The sequence below is a fragment of the Phasianus colchicus genome, chromosome 9, assembly GCF_987193195.1.
Source record: "Phasianus colchicus chromosome 9, bPhaCol1.hap1.1, whole genome shotgun sequence".
Classification (NCBI taxonomy): Eukaryota; Metazoa; Chordata; class Aves; order Galliformes; family Phasianidae; genus Phasianus; species Phasianus colchicus.
In genome coordinates this window covers 27561908-27586361 of record NC_143444.1, presented here as the reverse complement: position 1 = coordinate 27586361, position 24454 = coordinate 27561908, and the positions used below count along the sequence as shown (strand labels likewise).

General features: G+C 41.1%; 1 protein-coding gene and 1 long non-coding RNA gene across 8 annotated transcripts in view; one reads left to right on the top strand and one right to left on the bottom strand.

Annotated features, from left to right (window-relative positions):
• GLIS1 (GLIS family zinc finger 1) overlaps positions 1 to 24454 on the top strand; it is a 179053-nt gene that overhangs the window by 121480 nt on the left and 33119 nt on the right. For 6 of the 7 annotated variants that reach the window (XM_090146691.1, XM_090146692.1, XM_031602818.2 and 3 more), the window contains exons 4-5: positions 17511 to 17672; positions 21002 to 21112. In XM_090146691.1, the coding sequence (XP_090002817.1) occupies positions 17511 to 17672; positions 21002 to 21112 (273 nt within the window). The remainder of the gene's footprint in view (positions 1 to 17510; positions 17673 to 21001; positions 21113 to 24454) is intronic. The other variant, XM_090146690.1, reaches the window with a different exon arrangement.
• LOC149916892 (uncharacterized) lies at positions 5141 to 8159 on the bottom strand. Its single transcript, XR_016469359.1, has 3 exons — positions 7621 to 8159; positions 5926 to 6052; positions 5141 to 5816 (listed from the first exon to the last, which is right to left on the bottom strand). It is a non-coding gene; the product is annotated as an uncharacterized LOC149916892 (long non-coding RNA).

Below are 24454 nucleotides of genomic sequence, written 5' to 3'. Positions count from 1 at the left end.
CATGGAAAAGGCAGAGACAGGTTGGCTTTGTTGGGTGACTTTTTTTTTCCAGAGTACAAATTATGATCCTTCTTACAGTTTCTTCCTCTTGGCTATTGATCATTTCACTTTGCTCTTTAGGTGATGCTGAGAAGGAAAGAGCATTGCTCAGTTTTGTCAGCAAATCCTGGGGGTACATGGTAGTCTGCTCATAATCAGATGTTTCCTATCCCTCTGTAGTACTGTCTGGAACTGTAAGCACTGTCAAGATAATTTTTCAGCAATTAGCAGACACTTCTCATCTGCACCTACTAGAAGATGTCATGTTTATATTATCTTAGGTATTGTAAAATACATGCCACTTTAAAGGCAAATCCAGTACTGATTTCTCTCAAGCTGCCCTTGGCTTCCTAAGTGTTCAGTATTTGTTTTTTTAATGATTTATTTTTTTGTTTCTGTGGTACTGTGATTTAAGAAGGCAGATGCATTCAATTGCATTGTCTATAGCATGAAGAGACTTATGCAGATTCTCGTAGGTATAAATTGAAGATTTATTGTCATATTTCTTGAAGTGCAAGCTGAAATTTGATCACGAATGCCTGTGTACCAGTCAAAATGTGAATTATAGAAAATGAATGGAAATGGTAATAACTCTTAAGAGTCTTTTATGTGAGCAAGTCTCAGATTGCTCCACCAAGGAACAAGTCAGGCCTTAATGGGACACAATTTGCATGGTGTGGAGAGGAGAGGTGATGCAGGGCCAAATGAGGAGCAGTGTTATAACAGGGCTGTGGTTTTACTGGAGAGCTGGTGTTTGCTTGAAAAGTTGGGTTGGAGTTGTCTATGCTTTTGCTTACTGCCCTGTAACGCTGTCTGGGCTGGTCCTGCAGTGCCTGGAGCATCGTTTCTCATGTATGTGAAACAGAGCACTGGGCACGTCGTTGAAAAAATTCTTCCCTGGCTGTTTGTTCACGTGCCAGCGTTTAAATGTTGCTGTCCCTCCTTTCCATTCCTTGTGTTCATGGATTCTACACTTTGAACTAAATAGATCTTCATTAAAATTAATGTTTCCTAATTTTAATTGATAAAATCACTGCTCTGGTTCACAGCATGGCTCTGCTAACACTTCTGTTAGCTGCACTGAGGTTCCAAAACAAAGTAGGAATGAACAAAAGGGGGTAGCAAATAGTGGCAACAATTGCTGGTGGTGCCGAAGTGCCTGTGTGGTGATGGTGGGCCAAGAGATTGGTAGCATGCAGCACTGCATACGTAATGCTTTCAAGTTTCTCTCTCTAGAAGTGAAATGGAAGAAAGTCTCTACGTAGTACATCTTGTTCCCTTAATTGTGAAGGTTAACGTAAGTTATTGTTTGCCATTACATCTAGTGATCATAGAACAATGTTGGGGTGCAGTTATGTATTTTTGATGCCGTCTCAAGTAACCAGTTTGATGTTTAATATTTAACTAGAAGCAGAAAAAAATGATACAATTAGAAGACAGCAATCTGAAGCCTTAGAAATGGTGGCCAGCCGTGCCCTTTTAGCATACCAATTAACAAATCTGGCTTTACATCTGCATCTGGGACCAGTCTTAGTATGTCCTTTATCTCTTTAATTCCTTTTGCACGGAACAAAACAAATTGGAAATGAAAAACACTAGCTTATTGTATTCATCTAAGGGCATGCTAATTGAAAATGATTGCTTCATACTGGGATGGATTCAAAAGTACGTACATCTCTTTCCCTCTTTACACATAAATCCATAAAATACTTGTGTTGAAATAGGAATGACTAGGTCAAAGGGAAGTGAGATAATTAAACCAGGGACAGGCACTTAAGAGGTGTTCACACAATGGGCCAAATTCCTGTGCCAACTCCCAGATCCTCTGGCACAGAACTGATTGCCAGAATCTACATTTTCATTCAAAACAAAACAAGGTTTTGACCTTTTAGGCCAACAAAGTTAACATGGAAAACATGAACAAGAAAAGCAAATGGGGGAGGGGAAGAAGAAAAAACAATTGTAAATTATTTCAAGCATACTTAACCCCACTAAATAAAAGTGTAGTGTGGTTTAGGTTGATCTGAAAGGTGTTTTAATGGCTGAAGAGAGCACAAAGAATTCTTCCAACTTCAGTTTCTTTCTCAAATGAACTTGTGGTGGAGAGAAAAGGGGCACTTCAAAAACCTTACAAGAGGGAGATAAACAAATTGGATGGCTTTTATTAATTAGAAAGTCATTATCTAAATCTTGGACTAAAATCTAAAGGAATTTTGTTTAGGTTCCAACACGTGAAAACCTTTAAATTTCTGAGGGCTTTGGTTTTTTGTTATTGTTGCTGCTTTTTTATACTGGATGAAATTTGTATGATGTGTGTTGCATGCTGGTGGTGTCTATTTGAAGGACTGAAGTACAATAAAAGACCAATGAAGTGAACCAGCTACGACATCACAGAGCGCGTATGGCCCTCGTGTTACAAGAGCACACGCTTTTCCAGTTAGGAGTGTTGTGTGCACAAAAAGAGTATAAAGTCCCATACACAACAGTAGATCAAAGAATAGCAGTAACTGTGTGTTTCAATTGAGAACTGTTTCTGACAGATTGCAGATGCACAGCAATAAGCTCCTTTGTGGCTAAATTACCAGTTATTGAGCAGTGGCCAACAGCAAAAAGTGGGCCATAATGACTTTTCTTTATTACGCAGAATTACATGTTTTTGTTATCTTGTTTATCATCACTATTGTTGCCATTTACATCCCAGAACACCTGACCAACACTGGAAGGGCATGAAATTTGGCCAGTATTATGTTATGCATAGGGTTTAGAATTTACTAATTTTTCACAACTTCTCAGTTGGCATTAAAAGCAACCAAAGAAAAGAGTTTCAACTTACTGTGGTCCCTGACTCCAGATTCCATCCTCCACTAAATGTTAGCATGTATTTGGAGCTGGACTGTTGCTTTTGGCATAAAAATGCTTTGGTTTTGTTTATTTGTTGTCACTTTGAGATATCAGATGAAGTGCCATTGGGTTTGAGTCTAGGACAGCAGTGTTGACGTTCTTCTTAGAGTCCAACCCCAGAGCTGAAGGGAGAAAGGCAGAGGGTATCCCAGAAGAAGTGGTGAGAGCTTGGCTTTCTTGACATTGCGTGCAGTACCAGTGGGCTTTGTGGGTTTTTTGTGGTGCTGGACTATTTGCCAGCGGGTTTACAGGCAGAAGCGGGCAGTCCTGTGAGTTAGCACCCAAACTGACTTTGCTAAAGAAGTGACTGCAGAGAACAACAGGCGAATGGATTCAATAATTAAATATTCTTGGTCAAAGTAGAATCACTTCTTCCTGCCACTAAGCTTGGCAGTATGCTTGCCCTGAGCTGTTCTTTCTTCATCACTGTAAGAAAGTTCATGTGGTCAAATCCAGCTGGGAACTCCAGCTGCTCCATGCTGCCATTGAGCCCTGACTGCTTTCAAGGTCCACGGAGTGATCTGGCTCACCTTGGAGCTGACAGGCAGTCTGTGCTGACACCAGGAATCCGGGAACTGCTGCTATACAGGGAGCAAAGCAGACCTTTGGAGCAAGATGTGCTGCTTTCAGACTGCCATTTTCAGAGCAGACCCATTGCTGATGGCTTTCCAGAAGGAGCTCTGCATCCTGCCTGAAGGACTTGTGCTGGTGGAATCAGAACAGCTCTGAAATCGTACAGGGTAGGATGGCTTTCTGTTCTCATTTGTCCCTAGGGTAGGTTTTTCATTGTCTGGGAAAGCAAAGCTCTCTACTAAAGACTTCACACTCCAATCAGATTTCTACATCCCTCTCCATTCCACTGTGTTCATTGTAGAAGAGAAAGATGGGATATAAATGGCAAGGGTAATCCAGATTCATACAGTGATCCTGAGAAGAGAGCAGAGGGCAGGGTGAAGCCATAGCAGGATAAAAGAGCAGTCTGTACTGCCCAACTACGTGGCATTTTTGTGGTTTAGTTTAAGAGGTCACAGCTGAGGTTGTGACTAGCCTTCAGGTTGGCACAGTGTCTCCAAGGCAACCAGACATAATGCTAAATGTTCCCTGCAGGCATTGCCATGGGAAAGTATCCTTTCAGCCATGACAGCGTGAGTATGCTTTTCTCTTTCTCTTTTCTGCCCAACACAAGAATGTTTTACATGCTGAGAAAACTGATTCTAACACAGGGGAAGACGCCTTAAGAAACAATTGCAAGGTTCTTAATTCCTTAAGGAATAAAGCCACATATCTGATTCACTTGCCAAGCAGCAAGAAGTTTCAGCTGACTGGCAGTGAAGGCCAACCTAAGGGTGAGGATGGTTTTGCTCATCGCTCTTAGAGATGGTTCTCAGTTGGCCAAACCTTTCCTGTGTGCTGCTAGAAGGTCACTTCCTGTTGTTGCTGATATCACTTGCAAAGTTCAGTGCATGTGGGCTGTGAAGGGTGACAGATGTGTCTGTGGTAATCTGCTGGTGTCATCTTTTGTGGCTGTGTACGTCCTCCATGCTGCTATTGTGCCAGGGCTCACTTTAACTCAGAGAGCCTGCGGGCTGTACTCATATGTTTAAGAGCTTGATTTTGTCATGGTAAGTTTTGAGGGAAAATCATCTGTTAGTCATGGTAAAAAGAAAAAAAAAAAAGTCAATGGAGAACCAAAGAAAATAATGATAAAAATGAGATATGTTTTGTGCTGCTTGACATGGGGTGTTTAGGCACACAGACTTGGTTGCTCTTAAGCAGAACTAGGTTCACACATCAAAATTGGTAATGTGTTCTTCAGTGTGAGCAGAATTCAGAAGCAGAGTGAGTATTCTGTATCCTTTCTATGATTTTTTTTGGCCCCATCTTGGGCTCTAGTTTCAAATCAGTTCCTGGTCAGCGGGTACAATGTGCTGCACAGATTGCTCAGCATTTCTCCACCTTGGTTTTCTGCACTGTTTTGATTTTCTTGGTGGCCTCAGAGTGAAAGCAAGAGAGTGATATTATTAAGCTGACTCATGTGCTACCTGAAATCATTGGATGTCCTCTGTTTGCAGCGAGTCTTTCTCTGCCCTGCAACTTAGTCAGGCTTTGGTCTTGTCCTCCCAGAGGTCATTATTCTTGTCTTCATCCTTCCAGGTCTTCCTTGCTTCACTACATTCAGTTTAAAAATCATACAGCTGGGCCAAAGTGGGCTAACATTTCGGAATAGGAAGTAATCTGTGGTGATCTGATGTGAAGGTGATGGTAGAACTGGAATGAAAACAGAATCTTTTCAGTGTTGAAACAGACATGGAAATGAAGTTCTTCCTGGAAGAAGAGCAAAACACTGTAGCATAAAGCCAATGAAAATTAGCATTTCCTGTGCAACTGCTTGAAGAACGTGGTGTGAAGATCTCAAGGTGCTTTAGTGAATCCATAGCAATACAAATGTATTGATGTCCCAGTTCTGTAGATGACTAATGAGTCACAGGAGAGACAAATGCTAAAATTGTTGCTTCAAATTTGGTAATGTGGTATTACATAAACTCACATCGAAGGCTCTCTGTTGCCCTTGAAATAACCTTATTCATCTACACCTGGAAGTTATTCTCCATCCACAAAACCCAGTGGGGCTATTTAAAGCCAATTCACAGGTGTCTGAAATTTTACATATAGAGGTGTGAGGCTATTTAAAACATATGTGCAGGTGTTTACATTGCAAAGTGCAGGAGCAAGTCTGTGCACATCCAATTTGTGTTTCATGTTGAAAGACAGGGCTACCTTAAAGGAAGTCCAGGAACAGGTGGCAAGGTTGGCATATTCCCAAATGCATCAGAAAGGAGATAAATCATACTATGAAGAGATTATTTTCAGACTTCCTGCAATATAAATGTAAAATAGGGAAAATACTGGTAGCTTGTGATTTTTTGTTTGTTTCAAATGCTGAGGAAGGTAATTGAAAGCATAAAGGTACATTAGCAAAACTACCTGAAGATGGTTGTGTCTGGCATTTGCAGTGTTTCGGTTGCTGATTTTCTGCAGGAAGGCTGGATTCCCCAGAGCTCTTCTCCTGGCTCAAGGGCTGTACACCGCTGATAGATGAACTCGGGGGGCTCTAAAAGCAGAATGGAGCCACGAGTGGAGCTGAGCAGGGTTTCCCATCCATGTTGTCATTTTCACGTGAAGTAGCAGCATGAAGTGCTGCAGAGGATGGAACTGTGAGTCTGACAGCAAGGTTAGCTTGGGTTTCATGGGAACCAAATTGCTCTAGCTGAGCTAAAAGAGAGGGGAGAGCTGCACTGCTGGCTACACCAGTTCTCATGTGAGCTGAGCACCAGCAGCAACAGCTAGGAGAGCTCAGCATATCGTGAGAGGAGCTCCCTAAAGACTCAAAGTTGTCCAGCACCTTCAGTTCGTAAACCCCAGAAGCTCCCCAGAGCCAAGAAGTGCAGAGTCAGCATGCAAATGTAAATTTGAAATCTTTTCAGGCCCTGGGAGGCTTGGCTGGGGCATGGTCTGAGTTCTGCCTATGGTTTGGGGTCATTCCCTCTTGTTCTACCCAAGCTGCTTTTGCCCATGCTTGGCCTTGGCCTCCACAATGTGAACCTGCAGTGCAGGACCCAGCAGCACGCTTAAGAGGCGACGTCCTGCCTGCTGCTGGTGCACAGATAGCATCTGGATGTGTCAGGGCTCCTGGTACAATGATAGGAGGCAGAAACAACTTAAAAAAAAACCCAACAGAATAAACTCTTACTATCGGAGTCACAATGCGAGTTGTCCGGCACAACATTGGTCTCTGATTTTATATTTAATTTTAGAAGCTGAAACTAAATGTTTTAATTTTATATTATTTTCAACATAATGCTAATTCGCTCCAGATGTCTGCTCAGAACCAAATGCTGCCATTTTGCATAGAAAGCATGTGCGTCAGTGATTTATTCCAAATAGCTTCTATTTTACTGCATTTCATTTTATTCTCAATGAAGTACTTAACAACATGTTTCTCTTTAAGAATCTTACTTAATCATATGGATATAATTTTTTCAATTTACGTTTTCAGTTCTTTAGTGTGGTGGCCACAGGGTGTTTCTTAACCTAGGAAGATTAAATGCACATGTTGAAAGCTGCTCGTATTTGATTCTGAGGCACTTTCATTTCGAAGTCCTTCGCGTAAGGTACAGAAGTGATTGTGGTTTCCTGCTAGGTTACAGGACGGAGGTATAACTCTCAGGAAAACCTCTGCAGATACCTTCTAAACGTTGGATAATCATGCATGACAATAACATAATTTCACTTCTTTCAAAACTGTGGTCTGTGGAGAGTGTTTAAGACTTTTTTTATTGGGGTTCAGAAAAAAAAAAAAGAAATTAAATTTTCTTGTCATTTCTGGGCTACAGTTCAACATTTCAATTTAAAACCTATTTCCGTTGAGTTCCATTTCCAGTTTTCCCTCAAAATATTAACTTAGAAAATGTCTTTTATTCAGCCATTTATTTATTTATATAGCAGCGTATTAAAATAACAAGAGGCAGCTCAATTTGGAACCATTGTTACTTGAGCCCAGCTCATTGGGCTGTGCTGTGTGCTGGCTGCCCTTGGCCAGGTATGTCAGCAGTGTCCTCAGGAGCTGTGTTGTGTGTGCCTGGCCTGAACCTTGGGAGCAAATTCATGCAAGATTCTTACCCTCGTTTCCTTTTAAAGAGGGCCTTGCATATGAAGTCCTCCCCTCTAAAGATCATTTCACACATATAATCCAATTTACTGTTAAGGTTCTAGATGGCAACCTGTGACTGTGGAATCCACTCTTTGTGAAGTCATGTGATTTGGAAGGCTGGTCGTTCTCACCTTGAATTGGTGTTCATCTTTATTCATTTACATTTTCCCAGGGCGTATACTTTAATCTTGGCTTTTCACTTCTAGAACTAACCTTGCTGTTATTCTACAATTGTATGGTTTATTACACTGAATTGTTGACACAGCTGGTAGGGAGCTAAGTGCTGTGGTTTCACACAATAAAATTTTAGACAATGTGTAGCACTTCTTTTTCATACATATCATTTGAAAGCCATATGATTCACCAATATGTGTTATTGTTATCCACCCATGTGGGATACAATCTATTTTAAATTAGTGAAGTGCCTTGCTAAACTCCCTGTAAACAATAAGACTGTGGGAAAACATTAAGTGCTATTGAGAAAAGAACACTGCCATACTGCCTTTTATCCAAGGGATCCCACAGTGCTATAGAGAATGGAGGGACCTGGCACTGCTGCCATGCTGGCTGCTCTTGTGTGCAGCGCTCTTCTTCACAATAGCCTTCAGAAGGCAACTTCACCACCTGAAACTGGAGCAGGGCTTGGTGAGCATCATCACTAGCCATGCTGAGACACGTTCAGCTTGCTGGTAGCAAAGGGCTTTGTTATGTATGTTGGCAAAATCTTGACTTAATACCTCCTCTGGAGTCCTAGGCACAGAATCCAGCATGCTGGCCTCACAGGTTGGTGTGTTTCAGGCCAAGGCCTTGGTTGTGCTTGGCTAATTCAGTTAGCTGTAGCCAGAAATTTCCTCTTGTAGATCTGTTCTCTCCCACAAGATCCCCCTGTCTTTGGTCTGCTGAGGAGAGGAGTTGTTTTGTGAGCTGCGATGATGTAACTGTTACTGTAAACAGCACCTATCGGTCATGAAAAGGATATGAGATGGGCTTCCCTGCATTAAAAAATAAATAAATGAATACAGGTAGTTGAGGAGGATCTGTCCCAGCTGAGAACAGCAGCAGGTGAGGGTGGTTTACGCCATGCTGGCTGCAGGCTGGGCTTGATGCATGCTGGTCTTCAATCTCACTGTGTTGGGGGACAAACAGAGCACAGATCTAATGAAAGACTTTTTTGTGGTGCACTGGAAACTCTGTTTATAGGCCCACTGTTAGCACATCACAAAGGCAGACTGGATAATGTGTGGGTTTTCTCTGCTTTTACTGGTTCATTGAAGAAGGAGAAAAAATATGAAAAAAGAGGGAAATTTTTCATTTCAGTCTTCCATATAAGCATTTATTAGTGAATACACTCAGAGTACTTCAATTAAAGTTGATTCTAGTTTCTAATGCCAAAATAGCAGCCTAAGATTGTTTGCCTAATTCCTGAGAGCATGCATTGTTTTTAGCAAACATTTCTAATTTATGTGTTGCTCCTGCCTCTCTTCAAATCTGCCATTGGGCTCAGAATGTAAAGCAGGGTGGGCAGCTGGTCTGCCATTCTCTTTGCAGATGTCTCAAGGAGTTGGGAGTGAGAAGTGCCCCCACACCGGGTACAGAGGGCTGATGAACTCCCCAGCAGGCATGGCAGTGCTATGCTGAAAGAGAGCGCTCAGCACGTTACTCAACCAGCTCACAGGAGCAGGGTGTGTAATTTTTAATAACTGGGATAAAAACCCTCAGTGACATCTTTTAGAATATGAATGCCATGCCTTTTCTTGTTTCCTTTATTCCTTCCCCCCCTCGCACTCCCCCCATTTTCCTTTTCATCTTTTCCCCTTTCAATTCCATTAAGCTTCATTGTATAATAATGTATCACAGTGGACTTTTTTCAATTATGTTTTTGACTTTTTTTTCCTCCTTGTTACTATAAAACTCCAGATGTTTTGAGACTTCATGGTTCTCTGGATATTTTTTCCTTTATTTTAATCTTCTTTTGTAACATGCCACACATGTGGTATTTTAGCCTTTTAAGATGCTATGCTATGCTAATCAGCTATAAGTTCAGGGGGTGTTTTATTCTTTTTGTTATGACTTTTTTCCTTCTTGCCGTTGTCCTCCGCTCTTTTTTCTCTTTAATTGCAACTGGTGAGTTCACATAAACAATGCTGGATTCTTTATCAATCCTTGTGCTGCATTCACTGTTTCAAGCACATCATCTCTTCGCTCCAATCCAGTCATGCCTGTTCTATTCTGTATGTCAATGAAAACTGTTCTGCAGAGAGCTGTCTGCAGTGTCACTCACCAGGCAAGAGCATAAGACAAAACTTCGTTAGTTTTTCAGCTAAAATAGGAGTAAATAGGTGCAAACTGGAATTGAAACGTTTCACAGTTAGGTAAGGCAGTGACTTACCAATAGAGAGGAACAGAGTTTGAGGGTTTGTGTAGGAAGCTCTTTATTTGTTTAAACATCTCAAAGAACTGGAGAGAACTAGCGTGTTTCTTTTCTTTATGGTTCCTTGCTGGCACAGCTGGGGAAGGTTTTTAATTGATTTTGTTCAATCTTAATTTTGTCTCAGTAACAAGCAGATCTGGCTTCAGATATTGGAGCGGCAAATCTTGGATTGCATGTTGTTCTTTAATTTCAAATAAGTTGCAAGCTATTCCAAAAATCCCAGTACATAATAGTTTCCCAATTACACAGGAGGAAATAAAGGGACCGAAATGTAGATTTTGGAAGAGGGGTCTTCTTTGCTTATTACATGACCGTATGAATTTTGCATTCTGTTTTTTAAACCGTTGCTCCATGCAATGTTATTTTTGCCTGCAAGCCATAATACTGCATTCAGTCCAACTGTAATGAGGTTTCAGAAAATTGTTTAGTTTCCAAATGACATATTTAGCAAAACCTTATGGCAGAACTTGTGGCTGTCATGCTTCTGATAGTAAGAGATCCCCAACTTTGCTGGTTCGTTCTCATATGTTGCAGCAAGTAAATGCAAGTACTCCTGTTTTGACAAATGTTTATCCTTCTGCTTGATTAAAGAAGGATGACAAGAAGGAATTTCAAGACTAGCAACAGGGTGTTTATGATAGTGAAAATGATAGGATGCTTTGATAGTTTCCCAGGTATTTTGGCTTTTTCAGGTTCTGCTAGCTCACTGCAATGCTAACTGCAGTGCCTGACCTATGGGTACAAGAAGAAATAAATCTAGGAAGATTTCAGTGCCCCAAACAGCATTCCTGCCTTTCCTGATGTGATAACTTACAATTACATGAGGAAGACTTTTGAGAGCCAAAACATGTAGCACTACTCTGGGACAGGCTGAGTCAGTGCTAATGAGCATAGCAGCAACCTTGGGAGAGGATGGGCAAAATTTGCATCTAATGCCAGAGTTACTCAGAAGCACAGATAAACTCACCTTACGAAACAGAACCCAGAACCTCCATCTGTGCAGCCTCTGTGCTCAGGGGAGAGGGACAGGCAGGTCCAGAACAGAGCACTGGGTCCTGTCCCACTGGGTGGCTTCAGCCTGGTGGCCATAGCTGGCCGGCTGTGTGGCTCCCAGGGATGCAGGGAGCTGATCAGGGCTCGTTGCATCTCAGGTGGTGACGTGGAGACAGAGGAACCCTGTCTCAGGGGATGCATGCAGGTAGGATTTGGCAGTCAGGGAAATCTGCTTGTCTGTGGGAGTTTCCTCACATGCAGAATCAGCCTGTTTGCTCTTGAAAAACTGCTGGCTTAAATGTGTCTGTTTTGCCCTCCGAAGGCCAGGTCTGTATTGCATATGCATCTATAAGTCCTGGTACTGGAGGAGGATGAGGAATGCAGACTTAGGTCCCTAAATAATGCATAATATTGAAAGAAATAAGAGGCGGCCCAAATTTTGTTTAATTCAGTGACGTATGCTGATCAAACACCTCATCCAGGATTTTCAGTATACTAGTATTTCCCAGTTTCACATTAATTAGGAAATATGCAACCAGTCTAAGAACAGATAGGTAGACAAAAGAACAGCCCGTGTACAGTGTGTGGATGTCACATGATTAGTTGTAAATACCTTTAAAAGCCAACAACAGGAAAGGTGCACTGCATTTGTACCATGGCTGAGAATCTTGGAATTTTTCTTCTCACTATGAAAACTTTGACCTTTTCTTGTCCTTCACACCAGCAATTGTACAGTAATGTGGCTGAAGTCCAAACTGCTTGTTTATAATATAATTAATAGATAGATAGATAGATAGATGAGTAGCTATCAAATGCAGTAGCATGGGGAAGTGTCACTTTGCAAACATAAATTGGTCAGACTTCAAAAAAACCACCACAGAAATTGGCAGGTCCTGTTGTTCCCTTACAGCATCTTCCATGATCTTAGTGCAGAGTGAGAAAAGCAGCACCTACCAGCTGAAATTTGTGAACAGGCAGCTTGCACTGGGATTCTTTGGGAAGGAGAGAGCTCAGTCCTATGGGTTACTTTTTTATGCACACAGATAGTTCTGTTCAGTTTAATAAAATTCCTTGCATGAGTCATGTTGCTTATGAGCAAGTATTTCCTTTACATTGTATAGCTACCATAGAGAATGAAAAATTAATCCAATTGGGTGTTTGCTAGAAAAAGCAAATCTCCAAATCAGGTCTTTTGATTCTGGTGTTGGATGGATGGACTTGAGTACTTAAATTACTGACGTTTGCAACAGATTGGAGCCTCGTATGCCTCCTGCCATGTTACCAACATTAGACTCAGTGTGCTTTAAAACATTGGTGCTATTTAAAGAGTGCTGTGACTATTTCCTCCCCTCCAGAAGGGATACACAGCCTCACAAGATCCTTTTTCTCATAACGTGTTTTCCAATAAAATTTTCCCAATTTTGTAATCAGCTGGGAAGAAAGAACATTTCACAATGTTCATAAGGCCTGTAGATGTTTTGACCAGACATAAGATTTCCTATTGATAGTATTAAATGCTTTGGAATGAAATGTTTTGGGTTTTCCATCTGTAGGCTGTCTGAGATGTCAACAGCCAATATGACCTGCTCTTTCCCTTTTAGGTCTATAAATAAAAGGCAGCTTGTTTAACTGATCTTGCAGCACAGAGCAGAGGTGTATATTAATGAGCTTTCTCTAATGGCACACTGGACCTATTTAGCACTACAACTGTGAAGGCTTCTCTTTTTCAGTCATAACTCATTTCCTAAGAAAATGTCAGCTATTGCTTCACCTTATGGTCTGAGCTGTTTGGTTTGTAGTTTATTTCTTCTGATCTGCACCACTGACAGATATTCTAGACATGACTGTGATTAAATATGCTTATGAAAACGGTAAACATTTGATAATATAAGCCCTCATGGGGATAAGCTGTTATTTCTGCATGGCAGCATTCTCAGGTGCATTCAAACCATGATGTGGAAGCAAAGAAAAAAAACATTTTAAGCAATTACAGTTATTAGATTAAATTGTTTTGTTAGGAAAATTGTGATGTGTTTAGATCACCATGAGATAATTCAGTGTTTTCATAAATATGCCTCTGAAATGCCTGATATTCCAGCAGTTATATTCCAGTGAGACTGTGGTGTAAAATAAAGATAACATACGTATTTCCATCTGGTATAGAGCTAATTTAGTCCTGTACATTTCTACAGCACTCTTTTTTTTCTTTGTAGAAGCCTGATTCTAAAATCACATTAGCAATAAAATCCAATGATTACATCATGCTATTTACTGCAATCATGTGGCATTGTTTTGTCTGCATTCAGATGTGTGTAGCAATGTCTGAAGTGCACATTAACAGTCTCACAATAAAGACAAAAGTACTAATGGCAATATAATTATTTTTTAAGAGATGAACTTGTTTAAGAGCTATGTTGACTTTTACAGGCTTTGAGGATCGTGCAGTGGTTCTTACTGTTATCGCAGGCATCAAACATCAACAAAATGTTTAAAATTGTAGGATTAAGCAATGACAGATTGGGGCCAGATGTCTGGGAGATACTGTCAGTAGCCTTCTCAGTTGGTCAGATAGCTCTCACCATCCCGAAGCCCTTTGGAAACTGAACATTTGTTCTTTGTAGTTGGAACTTAGACATGTCAGGGACTGATGGCTCTGCCTGGTGGTTGTTTGAGAAGGAGGAAGAGCACCTCATTTCTCTGGAAGTAGTTTGATTTGATTTATACGTAAGGATGTATGCTCTCCACATGGTAGGAGTAGGTAGCAGGGTTACAAGTGCCAGAGAACAGCAGTGAAGCCCAGGAGTTACCTTACAAAGTCACCCTAACACAGTTTATGCAGCAGCCTATTGAAGTTACCATGTCCTCGTAGAACTGTAGGGACAACCACACTTTCACTTTGAGGAAGCTGGATCCCAGCAGTGCTGCCCTCACATGTGGAATTGTAGGGAAAAGCTGCAGGGGATCCAGTTACCAGATCCAACAAGACAGAGTTGAAACAGGTTTTCCTGGAATCCTTCAAAGACGTGAGGACTTCTCTGCAGCTCTGAATGAATGCTCTCAGCCCCATGCCTGTCAGCTCTTTGTGCCAACTCCTTTCCTCTCTCCCTCTCAGGCTTTTCACCTTTGTATATCTTCCTTTCTTCTTATCTCACACCAGTAAGGCTCACATGCCCACTCCTTTTCTGCTGGTTTTCTTCATATTTAGCCACCCTGCTTGCAGCAGCCCTACCTCCTCAATCACGTGAGCTGTAGTCACATCACTCTCTTTGCTGATGTTTTCTCTCACCTTATGTGGTTAGACTGAATTTGACACAGCATTGTGACTAACCCCACTACAAGTTATTCAGCATAATCAAGCTGGATAATACAATTAATAAAAATTAGAAAATAATATAATTAAGAAAAGCCACTGAAGTCCAGGCAGAGATATGAGAGGTGGTGCTAATACGTAATCTTTGGATTCTGTGTTAGCACCAAAAAAAAGGCTGCTGACCACAGTAAAAGTGTTTCTGTAGCTCTGAGCATTTATGGTAGGGCCTGTTCCTTCTCTTCCTTGAGTCCCAATCCAGCAAACTCTTAAACATGTGTGCTCTCATGTGTTTCAAATTAAGCTTGTGTTTAGATGTTTTAGGACATTTGCCATTGGAATTTTTGCTACTGACATCAATGGGAATGGAGCTGGACCCCTAATTAGTTTGGACTATTCTACATACTTTCCTACTTTGCATTAGGCTGTAGATATAAAGCTGAAGACTGATAATCCACTAGCTAAACATACTGAGCTTCGTGACTAAATAGCTGAGAAATGCCTTCTGTGTGCTAACTGCTCTCTCCAGTCCTGAGATAGCATGGGGACAAGAAGGATGAGGTAGTAGAGTGTCACTGTAGGGATTCTGGTGCCAGCAGTCAATAAAGTCTGCCAGGGAGTTAACAAGGAGTGTTGTCATATAATGTTTTTTTGAGGCTTGTCTGTCAGAGCCTCTGAGCTCTTGAGAGTGAGAAGCATGTCAAAAGGGCTCACAATAGTGTTAGGAGTGTCTGCTCAGGTAGGGGATGAGGAATTGCATGTGCAAGTGAGCGAGCACGAACAGCTGAATGGCAAGGCTTGCTGCCAGAGTAACTTGGTAGACTCTGGGTCTGATCTCCAGCTGCCTTGTGGTCAGCTATCAGCAAGAAACACTGAGCAGAGCCGGTCTCCTGAACTGAAAGTGAAAGGGATGTTTGTTCTAAGGGGATGATACAACTGGGCGGACACAACACTGATCAGAGAAGTGTGAAGAAAGGTAGTGATAAGAAAAGAAAGGGATCTGGCTCACAAAGAGGAACAGGTCTTCATCACCTCCGAACACTAAATCCATTTGCCAGAGGTTGTCTTTATAGAACGTCATGTGGGAAGTATGGATTTGCCAGACTGCTTATTTTTCCTAGACTTCAGCATATTTGCACATTTCTGTGCATCATTCTGAGCCCTTTGCCAGATTTTTAGTGATGACTAGAAAGAAAGTTTGTTTTGTTTTAAGTTTTGGCGGCTCGAGCACTTCCAAAACTTGCCCCCTCCCTCTCCAACTTGTTCTGAGGGGAACTAGAGCCCTAGGCTGTAGGTCTCTGGGTAGCTCCAGGGCTTTCATCGTGGTTGTGGTGGGGAAAAATGAAAGTACTTACATATCAGGTAATTGTCTGCACACGTAGACCTAAATATGCCATTTGGACATTCAGTGTCTGCCCAGAGCAGAAAAAATATTTAGGATGGTGAAAACCATAGTGTATGAGTGACTGAGAAAGGCAGAAGTTTGCACGCTGTCTGGAAACCCGCTGTGGGGGTGACTGTTTGCTGGGGTGCCTTGATGTGTTTTATCTCCTGTGTGTAGAGTAGATCTCTGTCCAAAGACAGAACACAGTCTGTAAAATGAAGCACTGGCTGGAGAATACAGATCACCTTGTTCAGATGCTTAAGGCACACCCAGATCTGAGCAGGAAGTGAGGGACCTTTCTCTACCAGCAGTCAAAACTGCCCTTATTGGGTACCAGATGCCTCCAGGTTATGGCATCTCCATCTGCTCTCACTTCCCATCCCTCTGCCTGCAATACTGGAAGCAAAAACTGAGTCAGAAGTTTGCACACACCAAAAGGTATGAGAGATGTGTGTGTAACAAATAGAACGTGATGGATGGGCAAGAGTACAATTCCTGTGGTACCATCCAAAGAACCACGGGTTGTGAATGTACTGAACAAAATCCTGACTCAGCAGGAGGAGGTGACAAAGCACTTATTAATTTTATGGTCATGAGCAAGAATCATGTAAAAAAAAATATGACTTCCAGAAATAGTTGTTCTGCTTTCTATCTGTAAAAATTGTTCTTGTGCTGACATGAAGGTGCACCGAGTTGTTGTTTCTCAAGTACATTCTTTGAGGTCCCAAATTACAGTCAAATCAGGTTCCTATCTGTATAGAGACAAGAAAATCTGCGATGAAGCTGCGATGCTGAGTGGGCAGAGCACAAACACACCACCACATGTGAGTATGTGTGCATGGAAGTATTTGTGAGCATGCGTAAGTATGAGTGCACCTTTGGGTTTGCTGGTGCATGAACGTGCATATACGTGTGTTTGTGCTCACCTGAGTTCATTCTCAAAGCCTATCCTAGGTAGTACCTCCCTGTGGATGAATATCTGCAACACTATAACACTGAAACTTAGCAGCCATCAATGCAGAGCACTCTTTCCTTGGCCTATTAGTTTGAAATTTGATTTATTTATTTATTCCAATTTAATTTGAAACAGCTACTTTTGTTATGAATGCTGTGCAGCATTTTATTACTAAGCTCCTTAATGAAACGGGTGCTTAAGAACTCAGAATCGCTCAGGTTACTGGCTGTATAAATGCCGAGAACAGATCTGAATGATAGAGCTGGTAAAGAAAAGGGTGCAGAATGACAGCAGAGTTCCTTTGGATTGATCTTCAAATGGATCAGCTCTTGTAATAGTCTGTGGTGATGCTCTTCAGGGTATCACATTTCAGACATCTGAAACCAGGTTTACCCACCACTAACAGCTCCTCCTGCTCTCTCTGTAGCAGCTAATTGTTATTGCCCACAGTGGTTCCTGTGCCAATTAGCAACTGAGAGAGCTCGTCAGAACACTTGTTCTTTAAGTTTTCCACACTGACTCCATGTCTTTAAGTGTTCAGTATTTCAGACAGAACTTGTGGGATATTTATAACCCGTGTATTATTGTTGAGCTACACACCATGTCTTCAGTGACAGATTAAATGAACAGCACAAAATGTTGTGTTTCATCCATAAATTTCAACAGATGTTTGAATGTTGGTTGATTTATTACATGTCCAGCTTGGATCTTACACTGTTCTCATTGTGGCTGCACATGGTTTATTTAATGCTGCTTTACAACCATTTTTTATGACTTTTTTTTTTTCAGTTCGAAGGGTGCAACAAGGCATTTTCTAGGCTCGAGAACCTTAAGATTCACCTCCGAAGTCATACTGGGGAGAAGCCGTACCTGTGTCAGCATCCAGGCTGCCAGAAAGCCTTCAGCAACTCCAGTGACCGGGCAAAGCATCAGCGGACGCACCTGGATACTGTAAGCATGATTTCAGGATGGGAATCACACTGTTTTCCAATGGTCTTTGTACAGAGTCTGCACTGAACCTGGATGGGGACTCTTCCTTTCCACGATGGGTGCCTCAGAACACTCAGCTATAAGCAACTGCACTTTTGTTTTTAATTGAATGTTCCTTGAGAAATGAAAAATGTTGTAATCGTGAAAAGTCAAATTCAGCTGTGTTACTCATGCTGAGAAATAATGTACTCAGGAATAAGTTACTCAGCAAACCTCCATTGTTGTTCTTCCAGTAAGAGAAGGAGCCTGTAGGATAAGGTGTAGCATGAGCGAAAGCTGAGTCACTGCTGCTGTACTAAATGATGCTGTTGTCTTGCTTCCTATCCTCTGTTGCTTCAAAAAGTCTGTTCTGAATGAATGCAAAAGCAGCTCAGATATCTCAACAGAAGGTATGCCTTTCTGTTTTGGACATAATTTTCTGAAGGTAAAGATACATCTGTGATACTTGTGAAGTAGCCACCACCAGAATTAAGCGTAAGAAACAAATTCACATTTATATACAGTTGGTAGATTCTGGCTGAGCTCCACAAGTCTTCTCACTTGTCACATGGAGAAGCTGGGGGCTTGTCTAGTGTGGTAGGCTCTGGGAAAATTAAATCACTGGAGGATGGGGAAAGAAAGCAAGTAGGCAACTTTGTAGACAAGTTAAGTGCTCGGCATAAAGCTTTTAAAGAACAACAGCCAGAGTTGTTCCTTTGTTTTTTTTCAAAGAAGTGAATATATGGTTTAACGTTTGGCCAAGTGTTTATGGGGCAGAACTTTTGAGTTTAATTGATATTTACTTTTTAAGCAGTTACACATTTCAGACAGTGCAGCATTAAGGAATGTCTAATGTACATTATGCCTTGCAAAAACAAACAAGTAAGAGAAGCAAGTCAGTCACATTTTCCAAACCAAAGCACACTTACAATAACAATGTTTTATTTATTTGAAAGTCAACCTGAGATATTTGAATTTGTAATTAGTTCTAAAATGCGTCTCTTTTGAAATTGGATATAGTAAATTGTGGGTGCACAGTTTTGAAATCTAACTGCTTAAATCTAATGGGTATATTTGTGCCAGGTGCACAGATTGAATGCCATTTAGTAGTTTTGAAAGATAAATCAATGAGTTAACAAAATAGGCTGAAATTTGTATATCTGTGGGTTATTGAAGACAAATCTCTTAACTTTCTATTTTCTTTTCTTCTTTCTTTATCTCTGTCTTAATTTTCTGAAAAGCTCATAAATCAGCAAAAAGGTACAGTAGTCATTTTCTCCTAACTTTCTTAAATGCCTAAAAATATTATCCACTTTATTCTGTTGCAGGTTCTTTAAAACTGTTTCTGTGGTCTTACACCATGCCAGCTTCTGTCTGCTTCTTTGCATTAATTTTAAAATCCTATGATTTATATTATGTGAATGTGAAAAGTAACAAAGCTACAGCATGGTGCTGCTGTAAAGATTGCACGTTGCCTTAGCTCAGTGGACAAAATAGTCTGTAACGTCAAGGGAAATTGCCAAAGCAAATAGTAGCCAGATTTTCATCTAGTTTCCATATCACTAACTCAAATTATTTTATCAGTGCTTCAGGTGATGCCAGTGATTTGAAAAATACTCTGCTATTTGTTCAGCTAAGGGATTTGTTAAAATTTTCCATAGTTTTTCCTCAGATGTCAGTACTCTGTGTGCACTGGATACACTCAGTAAATCTGTTTTGCCCTGTATCTTTCTGGGTAGGTGCTGTTAGTCCATAAGGCCATGAATTGGTGAATGATTCTACTATTCCTTCAGAAATTTCCTGCTGGCTGGACAGAGCAGCAGTACTTATCCTCTTGAGGTACTTAAAAAGAAAAGGGGTTTATATAGACTACTCGCTCCTTATTGAGTGCATTTGGAATTGGTTTTAAAGCTGCTTAATGTAGGTCAGTCCTTCATTTATCTTCTCCAGAAGGAGAATCTGTAAATAATTTCAGAGATTCACTGGTGTATACTAGTTTGATTGAATCTCTATTAAATCATCTGGAAGTAGATCTTTCTTCTAGGCAGGAGCAGAACAAAGGGAACATATCTGTTCTTGTGGTAAAAAGGGCATGTCATCACTCCTCCAGGAGTACAGCAGCTAGCTTAAAGGACCTCACAGTCACTCCTCTCCAAACTGTTGTTTGGTTGCTTTTTTTCCCCCCTGTATTCGTGCATCCTCTTTCTGAAGCCAAGGGAATAAGGAATGTGATGCTGAGTTCATGACAAGCCAGTTATATAGCTTTGAGAAGGCACCAGCCGACTTACTGGTACATGTGAGAAGGCCAAGATAATGTTGACAGATGAGGCAAAGAAACGTTCAGCTCAATTTGAAAACTTTGTGAGCTTTGACATTAAGCATTACTTTGCTCTCGCTTAATGGTTACTTAATAATGAACACTGGAGCCCCTTTGTTCAACTTGGCAGTTGCACTGTCAGTTGGAGGCTGCAGTGCAGTGCAGAGAGAAGTGTTCGGTTTGTTGGAAGTAAGCACAACTTGGTGAGGCTTTCAGGAGCTGGGACTCTGGAATCAGCAGTTCACTTGGAGTGTCCTTTCTTTATTTTCACGTAGGAAGAGCTGACTGGAACTGCTTGCCCAGGCTCCGATGGCTTTCCCAGGAAAGTGCTTGTACTGGGCCACGTTTTGACAAGCTCTGAAGCATGCCAAAATCAGCTGGAAAGGTCTTCCCAACAGAGTTAACAATAGTGGATTTTTCTGCGTTGATTTGCTCAGATGTTAATGTTCATTGCAGGTTGTTTGGTTAGGAGTTATAAAAAGAAAGACGTTGTTCAAAACAGGAAAAGGGCATGAAGGAAACCAAATGTGTGCTATTGCACAAGTTTACTCTGCTGCATATGGAACATAGTTGTAAAAACTGCGTAAATCAGAATTAGAAACCAGAATTACATTTATGATTATACTGGTTGTTCTCATCATCAAGTCTACTGTAAAGACTTCAAAACTTCATGCTCTCAGAGCCCATCCAATTACATCTCATTAGCATTAAACTCAGCTCAGTAATCAACATCCAATGTAGCAGATTAGAGATGTGTCAAGTGCTCTCAGCACTTGCATGGAGTGCAAAATCAGAGCTATTAATGCTGTTCTTCTGTTTGCACCATGTCAGACTTACGTACATAGAGGAGTTTGCAAATCTGGAAACGTCAAGCAGAGCAAGCAGCTCAGGCTTTACGCTGTGCTGCACAAACCAGCTGTCCTTCAGCGCTCTGTGTGCCAACTGAAGACATGCAGAGGAATGTGAAATCTTTTCTCTTTCCTCACTCTTACAGAAACCGTATGCCTGTCAGATTCCTGGCTGCTCCAAGCGCTACACTGACCCCAGCTCTCTGCGCAAGCACGTGAAAGCGCATTCAGCCAAAGAACAACAGGTGCGTAAGAAGGTAAGACCCAGTAGGCAAACAGTGGCACATTTCCAGACCTCCACACCGTGATCTTTTTCAATTTACCTTTAGTTTATATTTTTTTTTTCAAATCAGGGTTCTTCTACAGTATCTCTAGGAAAAAATGAAAGCTGAACTAATTTTCCTTTGGATTTTAATCACTCTTGCTAACCTGTTCACTTTATAGTTCTGCTCTTCAAACATCACCATTTTTTTTTATTTCAGTTCGCTCCATACTTTATGGCCAAGCATTTTTTCCCAGTTGATCTTTCATATACAAATCCAAATTCTGCTGTCATTCGTGTAAAATATTCGCACCTGGAGTCTGTGCAATCAGCTGGTAAATACGTGCTAGCAAATCATCCCAAATGCAAGTGAAACTAGGCCAGGACACTATGGAAGTGTCAGAAAAAGAGTGCTTGCATTCGTCAGAATGAATCCGTGACTTTTCTGATCACATCTGTGTTTTAAATGCATTTATAAATCATTCCTAAGCCAAACTGCTAGTTATGTTCTCACTAATACTAGATTCAAGTAAGTGTTTTGGTTTCTATGGGCTCAATCCCAAATTCATTATCATGAGGAGGCTTATGGGCACCATTCCAGGATCACAGAATGGCCAGGGTTGGAAGGGACCTCAAGGACATGAATCTCCAACCCCTCTGACAGGCAGGGCAACCAACCTTCTGATATAATACTAGACCAGGCTGCCCAGGGCCCCATCCAACCTGGCCTTGAACACCCTTAGGGATGAGGCATTAAGAGACTTGCTTGTTACATGTTTGTACACACAGTTTCTAAAAAGATGATCGGGACCCCACAGAGCTGGTGTGTGACAGAACAGACCACAAACATGCTTGAGGCCCAGTAGTGGCAGGGAATACAAAGCTTAGCAAGCAAGTACAATTACTTCCAATAAGCAGCGTTGATATCCGTACCACTGCCAAGAGCTTCACAGATGAAACTGCCAGGCATGTTTAAAGGAGAGCAGAGCAGAAATGATAGTGTGGTAAGACAGAGCTAGGGAGCTGCCAGTTTGGAAAAAATGTCAAAGGTAAAACCCACAAGAACGAAAGAGCAAAGGAAGGAACATGTGGAGAGAAGAAAAAGTAGCAGAACACAGGTGATTGTAACTTCAGAATTAGGGATGAGCCATGGAGGAGCTAGATGGAAGTCAAAAGGCCTGCTTTTCCTGCCTGCCTGTATTGAGGTCATGCTGATGTCCTTGCATCAGCCATGTCTTGTCTTGCACTCCTTCTCTCCCACTGCTTCTCAGCATGAATTGTATCCCCTGTCAGTTTTCTCTTGGTTAGTTCCGCCAATCTGAATGTTTTTTCCCTATTACTAGGGCAGTTGTCCACCCCAACCCTGCTTTCTACCAGCTGCATGCAGCTTAAGTAACAGTGTCTAGAACAGCAGCATCCAGAATTGTGCACCCTGTTTCAGACAGCGAAGAAACATTCACAGCATGACAAATTTTGTTCTGGAAGGAGGACTCTTCAGGCTGAGCAGCCATTCAGGTGCCCACAAAACCAGGACTGTTATCTACGAAGAGAATTATTTTCCAAGATGGACATCATTTGTTCAGCTCTGAGTACAGGGCTGAATACATTAATTTGTTAGCATCCTTTATTATTATTCCTTAGTTACATCCCATTGCCTACTGAGGCCACTTTTCTAGTTCTGTAGAGGAAAACTCTAAATCCAGATTTTGCTTTAAGGGACAAAACGTACTTCTGGTTAAGCAGCAAGAGGCCTTGAGCATAGAATGAAGAGATGGCAAACGTGCTACACATAAACTACAAACTCCAGCTACCAAGACACCAAATATGTAGGGTTTTGTATCTCTAAGCTCCTAGCTTGAGGAGTTCTCCTGCATGTCAATATACCCTCCCATAGCTTTACAAGTCTATCTTAAAATAATATCAACTGCTTGCTTCCCGCACCTTATTTGGTAGACCAAATCTAAATATGCACTTCTCCAGTGGTTAGAAATCATCTTCCTGTCTCATTTGCCCTTGCTAACCTTAGGAATATTTGATCCTGTGCCTTTTTTTTTTTTTCTTTAATATAAAAGGTATCTGAAAAAAGCAGTAGATTTGAAGTGTATTTTGATCAGGCTCTCTTAAAAGGGACCAAGGTAAATCTGATTCCTAAAGAAATACTAAGCAATACAGATATTTTGCTTAAGGATATAAGAAGAAAAAAAGAGGCAGCCTTGTCAACTATTTAAATCTCAGTGTTATTCAGTCAGTGGAGTCTAGTTTGGATTTCAGATTTAGGAAGAAATGGGAAAACGCTGCTTGCTATTTTTTTGTTACAATTCTGCTAAGGCAGTTGTCTGTTACTATCAGCTTCCTGGAAGTTCTGAGTGGAAATTACTGAGCTAAGGAAAAAATTAACAGGCTGCTCTGCCTGCATGTCTCAGCTGATATGTGCTACCAAAAGGTGCCATCTCTGATAGAAAAGAGAATGCCCTGAGCTCAGACTTTCATCAGAGGAATCCTGAACATTTTGTTTGCAGCTTAGATGACTGCAATGGTAATATTTGGTTGTTCTGAACAGCTTTACAAGCACAAAATATGAGGAAGTTAGCTGTTAATTTAGTAGTAGTCTAAGTTTAATTGGCTACAGATGCATTTTGTGATCCAAACGTTAGATGCTTATGTTGATCAAATAAATGGCTATATAGCAGAATTCTGAATAGGTTTGCCTGGACCTTTCCTTTAGAATAAGCAAACCCAGGGGAGACTGGAATGCAAAACTGTAAACGTAGAGCCAATAACTATTTATTAATGGCTATAGAATATGATGGCTGCTTGTGTAATGTGAGCACTATATTATGACAAAAGCTTGGCAACATCAGCATGTTTGAAAGAGAATTAGAAATGCTTTTCTTTCTTAATTCTTCTCTCCTGCTGTTTTTAATATGATCGACATTGTGGTTTTCGAGAGTTTGCTTCACACACTTTTTGCCAGAGCTTTAATTTACATGGAGAACAGCTGACATATCAGTGATACCTCTTACACGTTACTGACAGCATGTTACTCTGCCAGATCTAATCTGATAAGCACAAACGCTTTTCTTTCTCTATCGAATGTCTCTCCAAGTGTCACAGTTACAGCATCATGCAATCCTTTTGAACAGAACACAAGAAACTACAGACAGCCTGAAAATGTGCAGTTAAACTTCTGAGGAAGGCTTGAAGAAACACAGGGTACAAAAACCTGTTGTTGATTTTAGATTAGCGCACTCAACTTGTTTACTTAAGAAAACCAAAGTGATCTCTAATTAGAAATGTGAACTGATAGATATATCCTTAATTGCACCAAGTTACTGAG